At 38.2% G+C, this 21,168-nt stretch overlaps 1 protein-coding gene across 4 annotated transcripts in view; it reads right to left on the reverse strand.

Annotated features, from left to right (window-relative positions):
* The window catches only part of Mme (membrane metalloendopeptidase), a 93,012-nt gene that overhangs the window by 36,128 nt on the left and 35,716 nt on the right, over nt 1-21,168 (reverse strand). For all 4 annotated transcript variants that reach the window (XM_021157462.3, XM_085835857.1, XM_021157461.3 and 1 more), the window contains exons 9-14: nt 6,348-6,482; nt 4,492-4,593; nt 2,877-3,013; nt 2,675-2,768; nt 1,258-1,386; nt 350-448 (exon numbers count right to left, since the gene is read on the reverse strand). In XM_021157462.3, coding sequence (XP_021013121.1) covers nt 350-448; nt 1,258-1,386; nt 2,675-2,768; nt 2,877-3,013; nt 4,492-4,593; nt 6,348-6,482 — 696 coding nt within the window. The remainder of the gene's footprint in view (nt 1-349; nt 449-1,257; nt 1,387-2,674; nt 2,769-2,876; nt 3,014-4,491; nt 4,594-6,347; nt 6,483-21,168) is intronic.

The following is a 21,168-nucleotide window of genomic DNA, read 5'->3' on the forward strand; positions in this document are numbered from 1 at the left end:
TTACTGTTTCCCCACCCTTCTCTGAGACAGGTCTCTGACTGTCCTGGAATTCACTAGCTGGCTAGCTAGTGAGCTTCAATGATATACTCATCTCTACCTTCTCAGCTCTTGAAGTCAGATCTGTCCCACAGTGCCTACTTGTTTTTATTGTTTTTGTTGTTGTTGTTGTTTTGTTTTTTAAACATGAGTTTAGAGATTAAACTCAGGTTGAACTCAGGTCATGCTTACAAGGCAAGCCTTTACCAACTGAGCTTTTAGGCAATTTTTTATTATATTTTTTCCTATATATTTTTGAAGTTGACCTTTGCCTATAGATTGATTTGCTCCAATGGCTCTGACTGGTCTTTACCTTTTCTTCAGCTTTCTTTTTTGTCTCAGCATCCATCCAAGTAAGGTCATCTAAAGTCTGAATAAAAACTTCCCGGATTTGTGCAATCAAGTCTTCAACCTCAAAACAAAAGGTTATTAATAGTCTAATATAGAACTACGGTCCATGAGTTCTTTCATCATTACAGGTTTTTAAACGAAGGTGCATGCTGCCCTTGTAGATGCAACAGTAAGCTAAGAAATATAAATTTACAGATGAATTCTGACCTCCCCCCAAATGGATGTAAATGGACATATAGGATCACTGTATTTTAAAGCAATACTGCTGTTATCAAAATTTGTCAGTTAAATACATCGTATTACATACACAAAGCTAAAGTTATCTTCAGAATGTCCTAGTTCTTGCTATCCTTTTAGAAGAATACCATATTAGCTCTCAATGTCACCATTGGTTCAATTAAGCGAGAAGTAGCATTTCAATAAGTTGTTTTACAATGCCATTACACTGCATTGCCTTAATTTCAGTAGCAATTAGAAAATAGGATACCTTTCTCACATTTCAAATAAACTGTGGCTTACATTTTTTAGTACTTAATGAAATGGTCAGTTGGGAAATAGACAACTTTATAAGTCTAATACATGACAGTGTACATGAAAGTCACTGTTTCTGGAAAACAGACACGTACTTTCAAGTAAACAACATGAAGGCAGAAACACAGCTAGACTTCTGGGGGAAAGGCAGAGACATAACTAGACTTTTTAAGAAGCACAAGGTGAAATCTGTTGAGAACAATGGTACATTATGATTCACAGATTCTTTGCCTAATTAATAAAAAATTAAGCAAAAATGTGAACAACTATAACTGCTTATCAACCCAATGAACTGCTAGGGTGCTATTTAGATGCTGCTGTGCTGTGCTGAAACCTTACCACGTGCTTGCTCTCTCCAGCAAAAGCTGCTTCCACATAAAGCCTCCCCACAGCATTCTCCATGTTCCCATTGACATAGTTAGCACACCGTCTCCATGTTGCAGTCTCTGATGTAGTCCCATAAAGGGCCTATAAAATAGAAAAGGCAAAGAGCATGTGAGCAGGAGTCAGGGCCCCTGAACAATAAGAACATGCAGTCTGCAAGACACTAGTCTTTATGTCTGGCTGAAGATCCTGCAGTACTCATTGCTTCTCTTCACAGAGTAGTTGTCCCTAAGCGACTGTAAAATGTAATCTGACTGGATTGTTTACTTTAAAAAATGATCTTCAGCAAGCAAGGTATCTTTTCAGAGGCTTGTCCCAATAGAACTTTTAGCTATTACACGTTAATAACCTCCAGAAAAGCTTTGGGAGAGAAAATGCAACATTGTACCTACCATACAAACATAAACGTGAAGAAATGTTCAATAAAAGAACAGAAAGGAAAGCTCATACATGAGAAAACACATTTCTCCTTTTAATGGCGTAAGTGAAGTTCAGGTACTTTAGGAAAACTGTGTATATATAAATTTTAGTATCAATAAGGGGATTGGCTTAGGCAATGGCAATTTACTGAAATAGCTTTTTTTTTTTCCAGTCTATTTACTTAAGACAAAGTCTTACGTAGGCCAGACTACCCTCACATTCCCGATGTAGCTGAGAATGATGCTTGCCATCTGATCCACTCCGCCTCTTGGGTGCTGGCATTAGAGGTGTGTTCGACGATCTTCGCTAGTTTGTTTGCTCATTAGCTTTTCTAAAAGTGATACTGAGGCATGCTCACAATTGAGCCATATCCCAGATCTGTATCAAAATTTGTTGATTTTTATCTTTAGTGAACCAATTGCAACTTTTAAGCAACTATTCTTTGCCAGAACACCAACCAGTATGTTAGGGTTTTCCTTCTTCAGTTCCTACTGACTGCTTTCTTTATACCCGGACTAAAATGATTGCATAGATAACATACATACAGTCTAAGAAAAGGCTCTGATGGTCTACCTTCCCTTTAGAACACAATAACAAAGAAGTCTATCTTTGTTTATACCCCGTGTGCCATGTACACCTGAAAATCAAGTCAGTTGAGGAAGTTACCTCTATGATGGATTCAAACACACTTGCAACAACAAATCAATGTATTCTTTTATATAATCATGGGATACTCCTTACAGGGCTATGACTCATGATGTCATAACAGGCCAGCATAGGATGACAATGTCCAGGAAGAATGACCTCTTCCTACACACGTGCAAAATAACCAAGCCTGGGCATTTTGTCTCCTGGGAATGATCAGCACATTCTAGCATTTACATGGCAAGCATTTATTACCATGTATCTCTTTATGCTTTAAGTCTTAAGAAAAGAGAGATTGTGTCTTCACCTTGCGGAAAGCATTTCTGGACTCCTTGTAGTTTCGGCTGAGGCTGCTTACAAGATCCATTATGAACCTCCAGGACATTAAATTTTGAAGATCTCTGTATAAAAAAACCCACCACCCAGCAACAAAAAAGATGAGGCTGCAAAGCTTCTAAAGACTGATATGAAATGCAAATTTGAAGATATGGGCTTTCTGACATACCTACCTGGGAGAATATTTGGTAAGAATAGGCTTAAGTTTGGTTAAATATTCTGGAGCATAGACAACAACTTCTTCCTCATTTTGAATATTAATATTCACAGTTGACATGATTTCATTTGTGAAATTTGACCAGCTGAATGACTGGGGGAAAAGCAGGCATAAAAATATTTAGTAATTATGGCTTTCTCTTCTTGGTTCCAAAAAGTATGGTTAGAAGTTCACACACTACAGGGCATCAGCTGCATTATAAAGTGCTTAATATAATAGTTTGTGTTTGGGGTGTTGTGTCAATTGTTTCAACCATCTTTTGAATAACTATTATCTCTGTAACATGATTACTTAGATAATAGAATTAGACCAACCACTGAAGGACAAAAACATATCTGTTGTGTATACAGAGTACACAATTAGAAATTAGGCTCATTGTCATCTCTTCTTTAAGAAATATTATTTTTTAAAAAAATTGTAATTTTAAAAATAAAACTTCATTGGTCTATGTAAATGCAAGTACATATAAACTGTTTTTTAAAAGTGGATATTAATAAAAATATAATTTCAAACACTGATATACACCTGAGCAGAGTTCCTGCAACAAACAGAACATTGCTACAGCAGAGGTGCTGAGGAGCCAGACAAAAAAACATGCTTTAAGCTATTCACCTCAGCTCTCTAGAGAAGCCCATCACTTTTAAACTACAGTAGCTAAGTTGAGACTGTGTAGCTGATAGAATCTTGTCTGTTATACCTTATATGGGAATTGAGTGTCTAAGTGCGTCAGAGTAGATTCTCATCTGTGTGCACAGAGGTCCCTTACTGTGTAGGAAGTGCTAGGCAAAAATATGTGCTTTCCTTTGCTGCTTTGGACCAGTCTTTCAAGTCACGCTTATTCAATACATTGCGTCAATAAGTGTATGTAAGGAATGACTAACTCATGAGAAAACTGACCAGATTCAGTTCAGTATTACGGAATTAGTACAAAGAGAATGTTGACTGTGGGAGATTTGACATATTTCTACAAACATGGCTCCATGTCCCAAGTATGTGGACCAAGTACTACTGCTACTACTACTGTTACTACACCACCACCACTATCCCTTCCAAAAGCACAAAGCAAGTGGTTAGAATCAAGCTAAACAAAAATAAGCAAGTTCTGTTCATCAGTAGATTCCGAGACAGAGTTTCTTCTTCCTGATTCTGTTTCTAATTTTCATTCTGAATACTTCCATAGCTGACCTGAATGAGAATATGGAAAGTTCTATGAATAAATTAGTCTGTTTTAAGAATTTAAAAGGAGTTTAATATCTACTTGCTTGACAATTCACACAGAATAACAATGTAAAGGCCTCTCAGTGTGCCTTCTTCAAACTCTTTTCTGCTACAGTGTCTACAATCTTGCAATTTCCCTTAAAAGGAATTTTGCCTTTGAAACTCGTCTTACTTAAATATAGAAATATCAATTTCAAAGATCTCTCTGCCTCAAGACTTCTCATGATGTCGAATGATGAGTGTCATTAGCATTCACTTTGAAATTAATTTATTTTAATAAATAGAAGTAAAGTTGTACTATCAGGGAAGGGTATAGGAGAAGGGCACATCAAACTTGCAAACTTTCTCCTTACCTTCCCATTGACCTCCAGAGAAAAGTTGTTCTGCAGCTTGGCCAATGTCATTTTGTTATAAAGTAGCATTGGGTCATTTCGGTCTTCTGGTTTAGTTGTAGCCTACAGATATAATGTTTGATTGCAGTTTTAGAAAAATATAATCATATATGATGGAAAATGAAGTGTACGGTAGGCATAAGGTCATTTGTCTTGAGCTCAAATTTTACCATTTTATGTATATTCCGTAATAACTAAAATTTAACCAAATCATCAAGCTTATAATTCTTCAAAAATCTTTTAACTTCTTGGTACCGGTCCAAGCCACTTAAGTAACATTTGTGGCTAATGGTCAGTTCAGTTGGGTCTGCAGTTGTTTTACATCACAATTTTTTAAGTATAGTCATCTCCAGTTTATCTCTCAAATACTGGCTCCTGCCCTCACTTTGTAATTGAGTACTCTAGTTAAAATTAACCCAGGAGGAAGGGTGGAAAATGCAAAAGGGTTTACAATCATTTATGGCAGTTGGCACAGCAAATTTTTAGTCAAAAGCAGGTAGGTTGCAAGTTGGCCAAGGAAAATGGCCATCCTACTTCTGTGACCACCCTTCCTTCTGACTAATGACATATCATATACTCAGTGGCATCCAAGTTAATTTTGTTCACTGAGTCTGAAAGATAAAATTATGACAGCAACTCTTAAGTTAGTGCTTGAGAAGAATAAAAGCAATTTTTAGTGTGGAGACACAAAGAGGACAGTATAAAATGAGTACTAGAGGAGAAGACATTCAATGTTCCCTTTGGGTTAACTTATCTACTCATTGATGAAGACAACCAATTTGAGTATCTCCTTCATACAAGACAACATGCACACTGCTAGATACATACTACTGATACAAAGAACATATTGACCCAAAGCCACCCTCAGAGCCTAAGACAGGTGAAGCCTAACACAATGGCAAGTATGTCCTAGGCAATATAGAGTGACCACTGTAGAGCCGAGGCTGACTGAGAGGCACATGGTCTGAGAACATAGGAGTGATAAATTCCCAGGGCAAGAAATTTTTCTCTAGCAACTCAGTTTCCCTCTGAGAATGACAAGTAACCTATCAAATATCCTCCAAAGAGTTGCTCCTCCAAGCGGGCTGACTCTGGTGGTGGGGAGGGATTAGTTTTATAGAGCCTCAGCAAATCTAAAATCACTCTCCATAACCTTTAGTCTTCCGCAGAAGCCAGATGGCAGTGGTAAGCAGATGGGGACATAAGAGAACAGGGCTCTGCTTATACTGTTAAGGAACTTTGAGGCCAGGTTCAATCACAACCCTGAATATTGATTAGAGCCAGAGTTCACTTGCTCATGCTTGCATGGAAGACTCAGAGAACAGAGCACGAGTTCGGTGTCTGAGGGCTTTCCTGGAACCAGGAGAAATGCAGAAATACCCTTGGCTCTGTTGCTTAGGTATTTCTGTTTTCCTGACTTCAGCACTTTCAGAGTCTGAAGTCAATGGTATCACTTTGATCTCTGACCAAGTCTAGAGCAGGACAGAGACGATCTCGGCAGATACTTTGTATTTCAAGTTAACATAAAGTAAAATTGTTGAGAAAAACCACCCTGTGTTTGCATGTGAAAGATTTTGATGCAACTGTTGCACAGAACAGCTTCTTTACTACTTGTAAACCCTAGTGTGTCTTTTGGATTTCAGGAAATTCTATAGTTTCAAAGGTTCTCCAGAAGTTAATGATCCATTACTAGCCTATGCATTTTTATCACCGGGTTAAAGAGCTACAGTTTTATTTTTAAAATATCAGAAAGAAGAGGAAATGGAGCAGAAAGTGGTTGACATTATTCAGTATCCCAGAAAAAAAATATGTTTTACATTGGCAATTTCTTTTTCCAATTCCATAACTTTATTCATTTCCAAAGAGAGCTGGTTTTCATCAATAGGCAAACTTTGTTCCTGACGAATCAGTCTGGCCACGGAAATCATAAAATCCACATATGCTGTGCAAGCCTGAAAGAAAGAAATAACATGTTGTTGGGGAACCTTCTGATAGTCATTGTTGCACATGCTGGTTTTTACGATATGAATTTTGGTAGAAGAAAAAGAACAATCAAATGGAAATATTTTCTAAGTGCTAAGAGAAATGACCTGTACAGATTTTTTAAATTGTAGCTGAGACACGGCAATAAAATATTACTTTAAATGTTTTTAATTTATGGTCATTTGGCTATGGAGATTATGTTATTTCCAAAAATTTTATTTTGCCTTCACAAAAATACAGTTGTAAAGCACTTCTTAAATAGATACACATATTTCTTCTTTTTCTTTTCTAAACTTTTTCTTCAGGTTGGCTTTGCTCATCATATATATGGAAGTATTTTTTCAAGTATTTATGAAGAGACAGTGACATATTCATAGAATATGATCACGACATCTTGACAGATTCATCTTGGGTCAAGTTACACTTTTTTGAGACTGTTCTGGGGAGTTAACCCAGCAAACAAAAGATTGTAAATTTTTTCCATTATACCTCCACTACTGTGACATTTTACTATAAGATACCATAGATTTAGGCACCATCTTTCTTCCATAATCTCAATATGTTTATATCTTATCTTCAGATACAACTTAATTTATAAGCAGGAGATACACACTATTTGCATTACCAACCTGTTTTTGATTATACAAATGCCTTAAATTAATTCAGTAATGTCAAGACCAGGAGAATTCAATCCCACTTCTGCTAAGTCTCAATGACCTACTGCTTACTAGCCATCATTATACATCTGCAATTAAAATAAAGTGTGATCTTTTTATCTCTTTTAAAATTAACCCTAATTCCAGTTTCCAGCAGGAACTTTAGTCTGAGGGAGACAAGTGACTGTCATCAGGGAAATTGTGCCACATAACACCGGGTTAAGTGAATAAGTCTTTGATGCTTCTGAGACTTGGTGTTCAGGTAAATACAAATGAAGGCTATAATTTGAGGTAAAAGGGTGTATTACTTTCAGTTTCAGAAGAATCTTGTATCCCTACTAAGGACTACAAGCACAATGAGCATGCTTCTATTCAACTTTAATGTAAAGGTACATGTATTTATAGGTGTTCACCATGAAACATAAAAAATAGAAAAGTGAAAATGTGCAACCAGGCAAGAGTTTTAAACAAAATTACTGTGAATCTTAAACATTCAACTTACCATTAAATGCTAAGCAGACCAACTTCCCCGGATATGGGTGCTTTTTCTGTTGAGGGATATACTGTAGTGTTGCAGTTACCTAGGTTGTGCTTCTGTCCATACTTTTTAATAGGATAAAATATGGGGGGCTGTGAATTTGCCTTTAGAAATCCAATCACTGACGTATTAGAAATGAAAAGATAATTTCATATAGGTTACTGCCAAATTAACTCTGTTCCTAATAAAGCTAATCAGGGTTCTTGTTTTACTTTGAAGTAAACAAACATGTCTGGGCTCATTCCTTGTGGGACCACATAGTCAAAATATAAGAATGAAGTGGATGATCACAGCTCCCCATACTTTATCCTATTAAAATATATGGACAGAAGCTCTACCTAGGTAACTGTAACACTACAATATATACCTCAACAGAAAAAGCACCCATATCCAGGGAAGTTGCTCTACTTAGCATTTAATGAGGGTCACAGGTACATTGAATTTTTAAGATTCACAGTAATTTTGTTTAAAACCATTGGATAGAGCACAAGGTCCCCAATGAAGGAGCTAGTGAAAGTACCCAAGGAGCTGAAGGGGTTTGTAGCCCTATAGGAGGAACAAAAACATGAACTAACCAGTACCCCCAGAGCTCTCTGGGACTAAACCACCAACCGAAGAAAACACATGGTGGGACTCATGGCTCTAGCTGCATATGTGGCAGACGATGGCCTAGTCAGTCATCAATGGGAGGAGAGGGCCTTTGTCCTGTGAAGGTTCTATACCCCAGTATAGGGGAATGCCAGGGCCAGGAAGCAGGAGTGGGTAGGTTGGTGAGCAGGGGTAGGGGAGCGGGGGGATAGGGGGTTTTCAGAGGGGAAACCAGAAAAGGAGATAACACTTGAAATGTAAGATTTGAAGAGAGAGAGAGAGAGAGAGAGAGAGAGAGAGAGAGAGAGAGAGAGAGAGAGATGGCTCAGAGATTAAGAGCACTGGCAGCTACTCCAGAGGTCCTGAGTTAATTCCCAGCAACCACATGGTAGCTCATGACTACCCATATGAGATCTGGTGCCCTCTTATGACCTGCAGGCATGTATACATGCAGGCAGAACACTGTACACATAATAAATAAATAAATCCCTTTGTATACAAAGAATGCAGTGTTTTGAATTAACTATATTTCAAAGCATATAAATCTATCTGCTTTCAGCAGGAAATTACTACTGGCTATGGAAGAGATGGTAATTTGAATTGTCTAATATCAATCTTTTCAGATTCTTTTTGCTATATGAGATACATTTTTGTTAATGATGTGAGAAAATCAGAACCCTTCTATGTACTTTGTTGATTCTGCAATCTAGTTCTTATTCTTTACAAATGTATCTGATGATTGTGGAACCTTGATGGGATGACTAACCCTTTAGTCCTTCTGAACTGGTGAAAGCTCATATTACTAGCTCCTCGGACACTTGAATAAAACACAAAGCTGTGAAAGATAAGTGCTAGCCTGGCAACTTTTTTTTCGATTTTTCGAGACAGGGTTTCTCTGTATAGCCCTGGCTGTCCTGGAACTCACTTTGTAGACCAGGCTGTCTTCGAACTCAGAGATCTGCCTGCCTCTGCCTCTCAAGTGTTGGGATTAAAGGCGTGCCCCACCGCACCCGGCCTGAGGTATCTTTGGAAGTGAAATTTAACTTTCTTTTCTTGTGTCTTAAAGAAGACTCAGTTGTCAGGGCAGGGGTAAGAATGAGTTCTCATGTTTAGCAGTTGTGCTTTGAAGAGACTAAATCAAGGAAACTCTCAAGGAAAAAGAGTCAGAAAACATCTAGTTGCTCTCTGTTAAAAAACAGATTATAAAACCTAGCACTGACAAAAGTATTTTTAAAGGGATAATTGCTTTTAAGAACCAGCATAAAATCCATATAGCAGTAATTTTGTGGTGCTTTAAAACACACATTAGCAAAACAATATTTACTATTCTTAATATCATGGATTATTGCTTTGGTTAGAATGATTTCCATATTATAACAGCAAATAATAGTGTTTATAAACTAGATCTTTACAGGAGGAGATTCCTCCAAACCTGGAGAAAAGCTGATATTTATTAGAATTGCTAAAAAGGAAGAGAGCAAGGTGATTTTACTGCTGTCCTTCAGACATTAGTATCACTGTTAATGAATGACATCCAGATTCAGGAAAGAGAAGAAAGTTCTCCAATCAGGTTGGCTGACATCTGAGTACCTTGGTAGTGATCTCTGAAAATCAGGAGTTTCATATTCAGACATTCTGTTTGTGACACTCAGCTCTTATCAGTTATCTGTATTTTCCTTCCTTAGAAGAAAATCTACAAAGTGTAGACTAGGAAGTTAAGTAACTGAGAAGTCACAAAACTGTTTTCTGGTTAGCTATTAATGCTGGGGAATATTGTGTTTTATGCAGGATGTTTACTGGTAGAATCTACAAAGTCTACCAAATTAGAAAAATGTGACATGAAGCAGGAAAGATGCTTTCCATCTAAAGGGCTCAGAAACTTTCCATTAAACAACATATTGCTGCTGACACCGAGACTTGCTTTTTACAGAGGGACTGTGCATGTAGAATTGCACACCTCTTCCTAGGGACCATAGAGTAGACATAGCTGAACCTAAAAACAACTCTATAATAGGAACACAGGACCCGAGGAGATCCACCTTGACTCATGGAGGGGGCTGAGGCTGTTGTGTTGTCTAAAAGAACCTGGAAGTTTAGACAAGATTTTCAATGTTTTACTATATATGTTGGGAACCAGATTTTTCACAAACTGCTTTCAATCTCTAAAACTTCTTTTCTAAAATTTACTAAGTTGGAAATAAAATGGCCCTTTATGTTTTGTTAAATGCATGTACCAGGGCCGGGTAAACCGTCTGGAATCCAGAAAGAAAATGAGGTCAATAGTTCTCCTTGTACCGCATGTATGTCAGCACCATATGTACCATATGTACACAGAGAAACTACAGAGGCCATTTGTACTAGCTGAGAAGCTTAAAGTACACATCTCCACTATAACAAATGGGCTATCCTGCAAGTTATCTTAGATCCACTTGCCCTCATCAGGGTCAACCATCCTCTTTCACATAAATGACCAAACAACCTTCTCTGAGTTCTATATTACAGTACTGTCTACACACTGCAGCCAGAGAGATCTTTTAAAAAGCCGGCTGGAATGGAATCTAAGTGGCTCATCTGCTTACCCTCTCATTATCACATCACCATTTTATTGGTATCATTTATTGGTTCCTCAGTTTACACTTTGTCCCTCCACTATATTTCCCATTTCTCTCTTGTCTCTTCTATTACTGCATTACTTGAGTTAAATGACAGGACAAATGTTGTTGTCTCTGATTTCCCACCACCTGGAAAAGTGGTCACACTGACATGAATTCAATGAATATTTATTTTAAAGAAAAATACTGAAGTTACATTGAAGTATATTAGGAAGGTTTGACTAATTTCAACTTGATCAGAATATCTCCAGACCTTGGCAGGTTTTATTAGATTGCACTTTGGGTGAGCAGGCAAGAAAAATCCCCTCTGACTTTAATCTCAGTTTGCTTGAGCTAGCTCATTTTTACGACTACAAATCTCAGCTTGTGCTCTTTCATGGAATTTAGTGAATCGGGGAAGGGGCACTCTATCTTTTCTCTGATTTACACACACAGGTCTTGGGTCATCTCTTTCTGGCTTTGATCTACTGTGGTCCTGTTCCAAGCACTTTACCCTTATCTCTAACCTACCTCCATGTTTCATAAGCCTACAAATTTTAGAAGAATTCTAAATTAATTTATAGCTCTTGCCTTCCTCTCTGTAACTATGCCTTACATCATTTGAATTCATACATCCTTATCTCCAACCTTTGTCCCCTCAGACACAACTTCTCTCTGAGGAGTTTTTCTATTTTATTTTAATCAATTGTTTAATGAATACTTGGTTCAATCAAGTATTTTGTTGATGGATAAACAAAAAAGATAATCATGATGGCTTTTCTTAAAGAGTGATATGTGAGGATTGACTCTCTGGAGCCCTGCCATTGCTACATACAGAGCAGGTATGGGAACTAGTGCCCTATCCTATTCTGTCTTGTCAGACAAATATCAGTTCACAAGATAAGAATATTTATAATTATATCTAAATATTTACTAATTTATTAACAAAGAATGCTAAGGTAATTAGCCTTGAGTAAGTAAAGAGTTAGAGAAAAAGAAGCCTTGAAATGAATCTTAATTCACCTCCAGTAAATACCTTAGCAGCCTTTCTTGAGGAGGGCCTTTTGTTTTGAAGAAAATTAAGATTATTTTTCTTCATAAAAAAGGACATTTTCATGTGAAATGGTTGGTTGACATTCCAAGAATGGGAATGATTATCTTTTATAGGCAGCGTTACCCTTCACACTGTTTTCTTAGAATAGATATTTACACTTTTGTTTTGCATCTCATGACTTCTGCCTTTTAGAGAATAGTGTATCATTAACTGATTTCCTTAAGTAATCAGAGTTTCCATGGATTCTACTGCTAATAGAGAGATCTACCCTCAGAGACTCCTCACTAAACTCATTTTGAAATGTTGTCCTTAAAGGTAGACATGGCACACATGGGCTCCTTTCTAAGTTCATCTGCAGGCAATATCTTGAGATTCAACATGTACCCTCATTACCAAAAAGCTAATGAAGAAAACAGTTACAACTTTCATGGTTGAACTGACCTCATGGTACGCAGAAACGGTACATATAGGCTACTGTGACCACTAAATGACAACAAAACCATGTTGTAGATCAAAAGCAATTAACTCATCTTAGAACTGATTACATATATATACATATATATTTTTTTTTCCCCTTCATGAAGGTGTGTGCTTTGGTGAACAATTCTGCGTCTCTGTTCATTTTGCATATCTATTCATGTTAGATGAACTTCAGCCTACACAAGCCTGAGATGATCAGTCTCAGTTTCTCTTGTCATTGTCCACTGAAGTCTGTAACTCCTCTCCAGTTCCAGAGATAAAATGGCTAAAACCCATTTGATGAAAGCCAAATTTTTCTGTCCATATTAATAAATCTACCTGAAATTTTAGAATGCTCAAAAAAAAGGAAGTTGAAATATGTTACTTTTGATGGGTTCGTTGCTGCGTTACTAAGCATTTAGAGGAGAGCCAGTGCCAATGTCTTTTAAATTGTTCAATAAAACTGAAAGGAGTAGAAAATTTACAAACAAATTTTATGACGACTCCCAACTCTGGTTCTAAAGCTAGGAAAAATCACTAAGATAAAAGAAAACACTATGCAAACATCCATGATGATGATCAGAGTAAAATCCTCAGCAAAATAATGGGTAAGTGTTTGATAGAATATTAAAAAGACCAGGATTAAGATCAGGATGGATTTTTGTCAGGAAAAAGTACCATTCAGTAATAGTTGATTAAAAGACTATTAAATAGTCTATTGATTATTAAACACTATAATAGACAATTAAACACTATAACAATAGACAATTAAACACTATAGTAACAAAATAAAGTGCAAAACCACATGATCATCTCAAGTGATGGGAAAATTCAACATAATTAAATTTTTTCAAAAGTATAAATTCCAAAGGAAGATACTTCCACACAATAAAGGCCACGATGAAAAGCTGAATGCTTTCCATCTGAGATAAGAAAAGAGACGTGGATGTCTGCTCGAGGTAGTTCTAAAACCCTTAGCCAGAATGCTTAAGGCAAGCACAAGAAATAGACAGTGAGAAAAGCACCGGGGCAGCTGGGGCGCAGGGTCCACTGACACTCGCCAGCTACCCACAACACCCGCCACAGGATCTTAAGACTTCTGGTGAGTGGAGCACAGCTTCTGCTCCAATCCAATTGCACGGGACCTGAGACTGCATTAGTTAGGGAAGCAGAAACCTGCCTGAGTAGGACCACAGGCCTCATCCGGCCAGATCAGTAGCGGGAGCGCAGGGTTGCCTGACACCCGCCAGCTACCCACGACCCCCACCGCAGGATTTTGGGACTGCTGGTGAGTGGAACACAGCTTCTGCTCTAGTCCAATCACGCAGGACCTGAGACTGCTCTGGCTGGGGAGAGAGAAATCCGGCCTACATAAGGCCACAACCCTCTTCCAGTCAGAAAAGCACCAGGGCAGCTGGGGCGCAGGGTCCACTGACACTCTCCAGCTACCCACAACACCCGCCACAGGATCTTAAGACTTCTGGTGAGTGGAGCACAGCTTCTGCTCCAATCCAATTGCACGAGACCTGAGACTGCATTAGTTAGGGAAGCAGAAACCGGCCTCAGTAGGGCCACAGGCCTCATCCAGCCGGATCAGCGCCGGGTAGCGGGAGAGCAGGGTTGCCTGACACCCGCCAGCTACCCACGACCCCCGCCGCAGGATTTTGGGACTGCTGGTGAGTGGAACACAGCTTCTGCTCCAATCTTTAAACAGTGACAAAGATAACAACTAACCCCAGAGATTACCAGATGGCGAAAGGTAAACGTAATAATCTTACTAACAGAAACCAAGACCACTCACCATCATCAGAATCCAGCACCCCCACTTCGCCCAGTACAGGGCACCCCAACACACCGGAAAAGCTAGACACGGATTTAAAAGCATATCTCCTGATGATGGTAGAGGACTTCAAGAAGGACTTTAATAACACACTTAAAGAAATGCAGGAGAACACTGCTAAACAGGCAGAAGACAATAAAGAGGAAGCACAAAAATCCCTTAAAGAATTGCAGGAGAACACTGCTAAAGAGTTACAAATCCTTAAAGAAAAACAGGATAACATAATCAAACAGGGAGAAGTCCTTACAGAAAAACAGGAAAACACATCCAAACAGATGATGGAAATGAACAAAACCATACTAGACCTAAAAAGGGAAGTAGACACAATAAAGAAAACCCAAAATGAGGCAACACTGGAGATAGAAACCCTAGGAAAGAAATCTGGAACCATAGATACCAGCATCAGCAACAGAATACAAGAGATGGAAGAGAGAATCTCAGGTGCAGAAGATTCCATAGAGAACATCGGCACAACAATCAAGGAAAATGGAAAATGCAAAAAGATCCTAACTCAAAACATCCAAGAAATACAGGACACAATGAGAAGACCAAACCTACGGATAATAGGAGTGGATGAGAATGAAGATTTTCAACTCAAAGGACCAGCAAACATCTTCAACAAAATTATAGAAGAAAACTTCCCAAATCTAAAGAAAGAGATGCCCATGAACATACAAGAAGCCTACAGAACTCCAAATAGACTGGACCAGAAAAGAAATACCTCCCGACACATTATAATCAGAACAACAAATGCTCTAAATAAAGATAGAATACTAAAAGCAATAAGAGAAAAAGGCCAAGTAACATATAAAGGCAAGCCTATCAGAATTACACCAGATTTTTCACCAGAGACTATGAAAGCCAGAAGATCCTGGACGGATGTTATACAGACACTAAAAGAACACGAATTCCAGCCCAGGCTACTATACCCAGCCAAACTCTCAATTAACATAGATGGAGAAACCAAAGTATTCCACGACAAAACCAAATTCACACATTATCTCTCCACGAATCCAGCCCTTCAAAGGATAATAACAGAAAAAAACCAATACAAGGACAGGAACCACGCCCTAGAAACAACAAGAAGGTAATCCCTCAACAAACCTAAAAGAAGACAGCCACAAGAACAAAATGCCAACTTTAACAACAAAAATAACAGGAAACAACAATTACTTTTCCTTAATATCTCTTAATATCAATGGACCCAACTCCCCGATAAAAAGACATAGACTAACAAACTGGCTACACAAACAAGACCCAACATTTTGCTGCTTACAGGAAACTCATCTCAGAGAAAAGGATAGACACTACCTCAGAATGAAAGGCTGGAAAACAATTTTCCAAGCAAATGGCATGAAGAAACAAGCTGGAGTAGCCATTCTAATATCTGATAAGATAGACTTCCAACCCAAAGTCATTAAAAAAGTCAGGGAGGGACACTTCATATTCATCAAAGGTAAAATCCTCCAAGAGGAACTATCAATCCTGAATATCTATGCTCCAAATACAAAGGCAGCCACATTCATTAAAGAAACTTTAGTAAATCTCAAAGCACACATTGCACCTCATACAATAATAGTGGGAGACTTCAACACACCACTTTCACCAATGGACAGATCATGGAAACAGAAACTAAACAGGGACACAGTGAAACTAACAGAAGTTATGAATCAAATGGATCTGGCAGATATCTACAGAACATTCTATCCTAAAACAAAAGGATATACCTTCTTCTCAGCACCTCATGGTACCTTCTCCAAAATTGACCACATAATTGGTCACAAAGCAGGCCTCAACAGATACAAAAATATTGAAATTGTCCCATGCATCCTATCAGATCACCATGGACTAAGGCTGATCTTCAATAACAAAATAAATAATAGAAAGCCAACCTTCACGTGGAAACTGAACAACACTCTTCTCAATGATACCTTGGTCAAGGAAGGAATAAAGAAAGAAATTAAGGACTTTTTAGAGTTCAATGAAAATGAAGCCACAACATACCCAAACTTATGGGACGCAATGAAAGCATTTCTAAGAGGAAAACTCATAGCTCTGAGTGCCTCCAAAAGGAAACTAGAGAGAGCACACATTAGCAGCTTGACAACACACCTAAAAGCACTAGAACAAAAGGAAGCAAAGTCACCCAAGAGGAGTAGACGGCAGGAAATAATCAAACTCAGGGGTGAAATCAACCAAGTGGAAACAAGAAAAACTATTCAAAGAATCAACCAATCAAGGAGCTGGTTCTTTGAGAAAATCAACAAGATAGATAAACCCTTAGCCAGACTCACTAGAGGGCACAGGGAAAGCATCCTAATTAACAAAATCAGAAATGAAAAAGGAGACATAACAACAGATCCTGAAGACATCCAAAACACCATCAGATCCTTCTACCAAAGGCTATACTCAACAAAACTGGAGAACCTGGATGAAATGGAGAAGTTCCTAGACAGATACCAGGTACCAAAGTTGAATCAAGATCAGGTTAATGATCTAAACAGCCCTATATCCCCCAAAGAAATAGAAGCAGTCATTAATAGTCTCCCAACTAAAAAAAGCCCAGGACCAGATGGGTTTAGTGCAGAGTTCTATCAGACCTTCAAAGAAGATCTAATCCCAGTTCTTCACAAACTATTCCACAAAATAGAAACAGAAGGTACTCTACCCAACTCATTCTATGAAGCCACAATTACTCTGATACCTAAACCACAAAAAGACCCAACAAAGATAGAAAACTTCAGACCAATATCCCTTATGAATATTGATGCAAAAATCCTCAATAAAGTTCTTGCTAACCGAATCCAAGAACACATCAAAACAATCATCCATCCTGACCAAGTAGGTTTCATCCCAGGGATGCAGGGATGGTTCAATATACGGAAATCCATCAACGTAATCCAGTATATAAACAAACTCAAAGACAAAAACCACATGGTCATCTCGTTAGATGCGGAAAAAGCATTTGACAAGATCCAACACGCATTCATGATAAAAGTCTTGGAAAGATCAGGAATTCAAGGCCCATACCTAAACATGATAAAAGCAATCTACAGCAAACCAGTAGCCAACATCAAAGTAAATGGTGAGAAGCTTGAAGCAATCCCTCTAAAATCAGGGACTAGACAAGGCTGTCCACTTTCTCCATACCTATTCAACATTGTACTTGAAGTCCTAGCCAGAGCAATTCGACAACAAAAGGAGATCAAAGGGATACAAATTGGAAAAGATGAAGTCAAAATATCACTTTTTGCAGATGATATGATAGTATATATAAGTGACCCTAAAAATTCCACCAGAGAACTCCTAAGCCTGATAAACAGCTTCGGTGAAGTAGCTGGATATAAAATTAACTCAAACAAATCAATGGCCTTTCTCTACACAAAGAATAAACAGGCTGAGAAAGAAATTAGGGAAACAACACCCTTCTCAATAGTCACAAATAATATAAAATATCTTGGCGTGACTCTAACTAAGGAAGTGAAAGATCTGTATAATAAAAACTTCAAGTCTCTGAAGAAAGAAATTATAGAAGATCTCAGAAGATGGAAAGATCTCCCATGCTCATGGATTGGCAGGATCAACATTGTAAAAATGGCTATCTTGCCAAAAGCAATCTACAGATTCAATGCAATCCCCATCAAAATTCCAAATCAATTCTTCAACGAATTAGAAAGTGCAATCTGCAAATTCATCTGGAATAACAAAAAACCTAGGATAGCAAAAACTCTTCTCAAGGATAAAAGAACCTCTGGTGGAATCACCATGCCGGACCTAAAGCTTTACTACAGAGCAATTGTGATAAAAACTGCATGGTACTGGTATAGTGACAGACAAATAGACCAATGGAATAGAATTGAAGACCCAGAAATGAACCCACACACTTATGGTCACTTGATCTTCGACAAGGGAGCTAAAAACATCCAGTGGAAGAAAGACAGCATTTTCAACAAATGGTGCTGGCACAACTGGTTGTTAACATGTAGAAGAATGCGAATCGATCCATTCCTATCTCCTTGTACTATGGTCAAGTCTAAGTGGATCAAGGAACTTCACATAAAACCAGAGACACTGAATCTTATAGAGGAGAAAGTGGGGAAAAGCCTTGAAGATATGGGCACAGGGGAAAAATTCCTGAATAGAACAGTAATGGCTTGTGCTGTAAGATCGAGAATTGACAAGTGGGACCTCATGAAACTACAAAGCTTCTGCAAGGCTAAAGACACCATCAATAAGACAAAAAAACCACCAACAGATTGGGAAAGGATCTTCACCTATCCTAAATCAGATAAGGGACTAATATCCAATATATATAAAGAACTCAAGAAGGTGGACTCCAGAAAGTCAAATAACCCCATTAAAAAATGGGGCTCAGAACTGAACAAAGAATTCTCACCTGAGGAATACCGAATGGCAGAGAAACACCTGAAAAAATGTTCAACATCTTTAATCATCAGGGAAATGCAAATCAAAACAACCCTGAGATTCCACCTCACACCAGTCAGAATGGCTAAGATCAAAAATTCAGGTGACAGGAGATGCTGGCGAGGATGTGGAGAAAGAGGAACACTCCTCCATTGTTGGTGGGAATGCAAGCTTGTACAACCACTCTGGAAATCAGTCTGGCGGTTCCTCAGAAAATTGGACATAGTACTACCGGAGGATCCAGCAATACCTCTCCTGGGCATATATCCAGAAGATGTCCCAACCGGTAAAAAGGACACATGCTCCACTATGTTCATAGCAGCCCTATTTATAATAGCCAGAAGCTGGAAAGAACCCAGATGTCCCTCAACAGAGGAATGGATACAGAAATTATGGTACATTTACACAATGGAGTACTACTCAGCTATTAAAAAGAATGAATTTATGAAATTCCTAGCCAAATGGATGGACCTGGAGGGCATCATCTTGAGTGAAGTAACACAATCACAAAAGAACTCACACAATATGTATTCACTGATAAGTGGATATTAGCCCAAAACTTAGGATACCCAAGATATAAGATACAACTTGATAAACGCATGAAACTCAAGAAGAATGAAGACCAAAGTGTGGACACTGTGCACCTTCTTAGAATTGGGAACAAAACACCCAGGGAAGGAGTTACAGAGACAAAGTTCGTAGCTGTGATGAAAGGATGGACCATTTAGAGACTGCCGTATCCAGGGATCCATCCCATAATCAGCTTCTAAACGCTGACACCATTGCATACACTAGCAAGATTTTGCTGAAAGGACCCAAATATACTGTCTCTTGTGAGACGATGCCGGGGCCTAGCAAACACAGGAGTGGATGTTCACAGTCAGCTATTGGATGTATCACAGGGCTCCCTATGGAGAAGCTAGAGAAAGTACCCAAGGAGCTAAAGGGATCTGCAACCCTATTGTTGGAACAACATGATGTACTAACCAGAACCCCGGAGCTCTTGTCTCTAGCTGCATATGTATCGAACGATGGTCTAGTCGGCCATCACTGGAAAGAGAGGCCCATTGGACTTGCAAACTTTATATGCCCCAATATAGGGGAATGCCAGGGCCAAAAGAATGGGAATGGGTGGGTAGGGAAGTGGGGGGTGCTATGGGGGACTTTTGGGATAACATTGGAAATGTAATTGAGGAAAATATGTAATAAAAATCAAAAAAAAAATTGAAAAAAGTTTATAATTAAATTTAAATTTAAGGAAAATAATAATTTAAAAAAAGGAGACAAATTAGCACAGTTTCACACTAGATATCCTTGGCTGGTGTTCTTTTTTTTTTTTTTCCTAAGAAAAGATGCACAGTCCACAGGGTAAGAATATTATTGAAAGAAATAATAAATCAATAATTGATGAATGTAATAAATAAACCTTCCAAATATTAAAATGGAGAGGCTCATGCAAACCCTAGATAGTGAGTTTGGCAATTGTTTATCATTATAAATATCAATTGAATGACTCGATGAAACATTGGTAACATCAAAGATAGATAAAGTGAATACATAAATGATAAAATATGTATGCTACTTTAACAGATATCCAAATTTTAATTCCTCAGACAAAAGAGTGTCTGAAAACATGCACAGTGATAGTTTAGGGACATAGGCATGGTTGTACTCACCTCAGTAGCCAAGCTTAAGTTTCCACTTGCCCTCCCAGAGTCCCACAGAAAAAAAAAAAAAAAAAAAAAAAGAAATAGACAGTATCCGTGTGTGAAAGGAAGCAGCAGCGAGGTGATCTGTTTGCCAATGGATGTTCTCATACATAGAAAATACTAAACGGTGCCATCAAAAATAGTGTTAGAACTGAACAGAGTAAACAGAAACCAATACACAAAATCAGTAGCATTTAGAAAAACAAAAATTTAACTACCTGACTTAGAAGTGAACGAAACAATCCAATTCACAATAGAATAAAAAAAACAGGAGAAAAGTCAGCTGACATTCTTTAACCTCCTTTATATTCAATGGCAACAACATGATAGCCCGGGCCATTGAGTAAACACTTTCTTAAAAAATTTCAAAACCTATTAATTAAAAGATTAGAGGGAACGGTCCTTCACTTTTCTTTTTTCTTAGTTCCCTTTGACCTTTATACATGAGTACTGTACAACAAGCCAAGTCTGCTCTGGCAGACTAATGTGAACTCCAGAAAAGGCTCAGACTAGAACAAGACAATTAAAGGCAGCTGAGACCCCAGGAAGTCCCATGTGTCCTATCTCACTTAGAATGCCTGCTTTGAGCTTGGAAAGGGAGACAGAAATATATGGTTTCTTGCCTCATGTACTATAATTTTGAGTGTCTTCGTTATTGTGGCTTAGACAAAACCCAGTCCAATACAAAGTATCATGCTTATAGAGACAAGAAGGCCAATGTAAATCAATGAACTCTCTAGGATCTAGAGTCTAGATGATGGCTACAAAGACCTGGAAAATTATGTTCTCTCTCCA

Source organism: Mus caroli, unplaced genomic scaffold (assembly GCF_978045245.1).
Source record: "Mus caroli unplaced genomic scaffold, Mus_caroli_1 scaffold_3, whole genome shotgun sequence".
Lineage (NCBI taxonomy): Eukaryota > Metazoa > Chordata > Mammalia > Rodentia > Muridae > Mus > Mus caroli.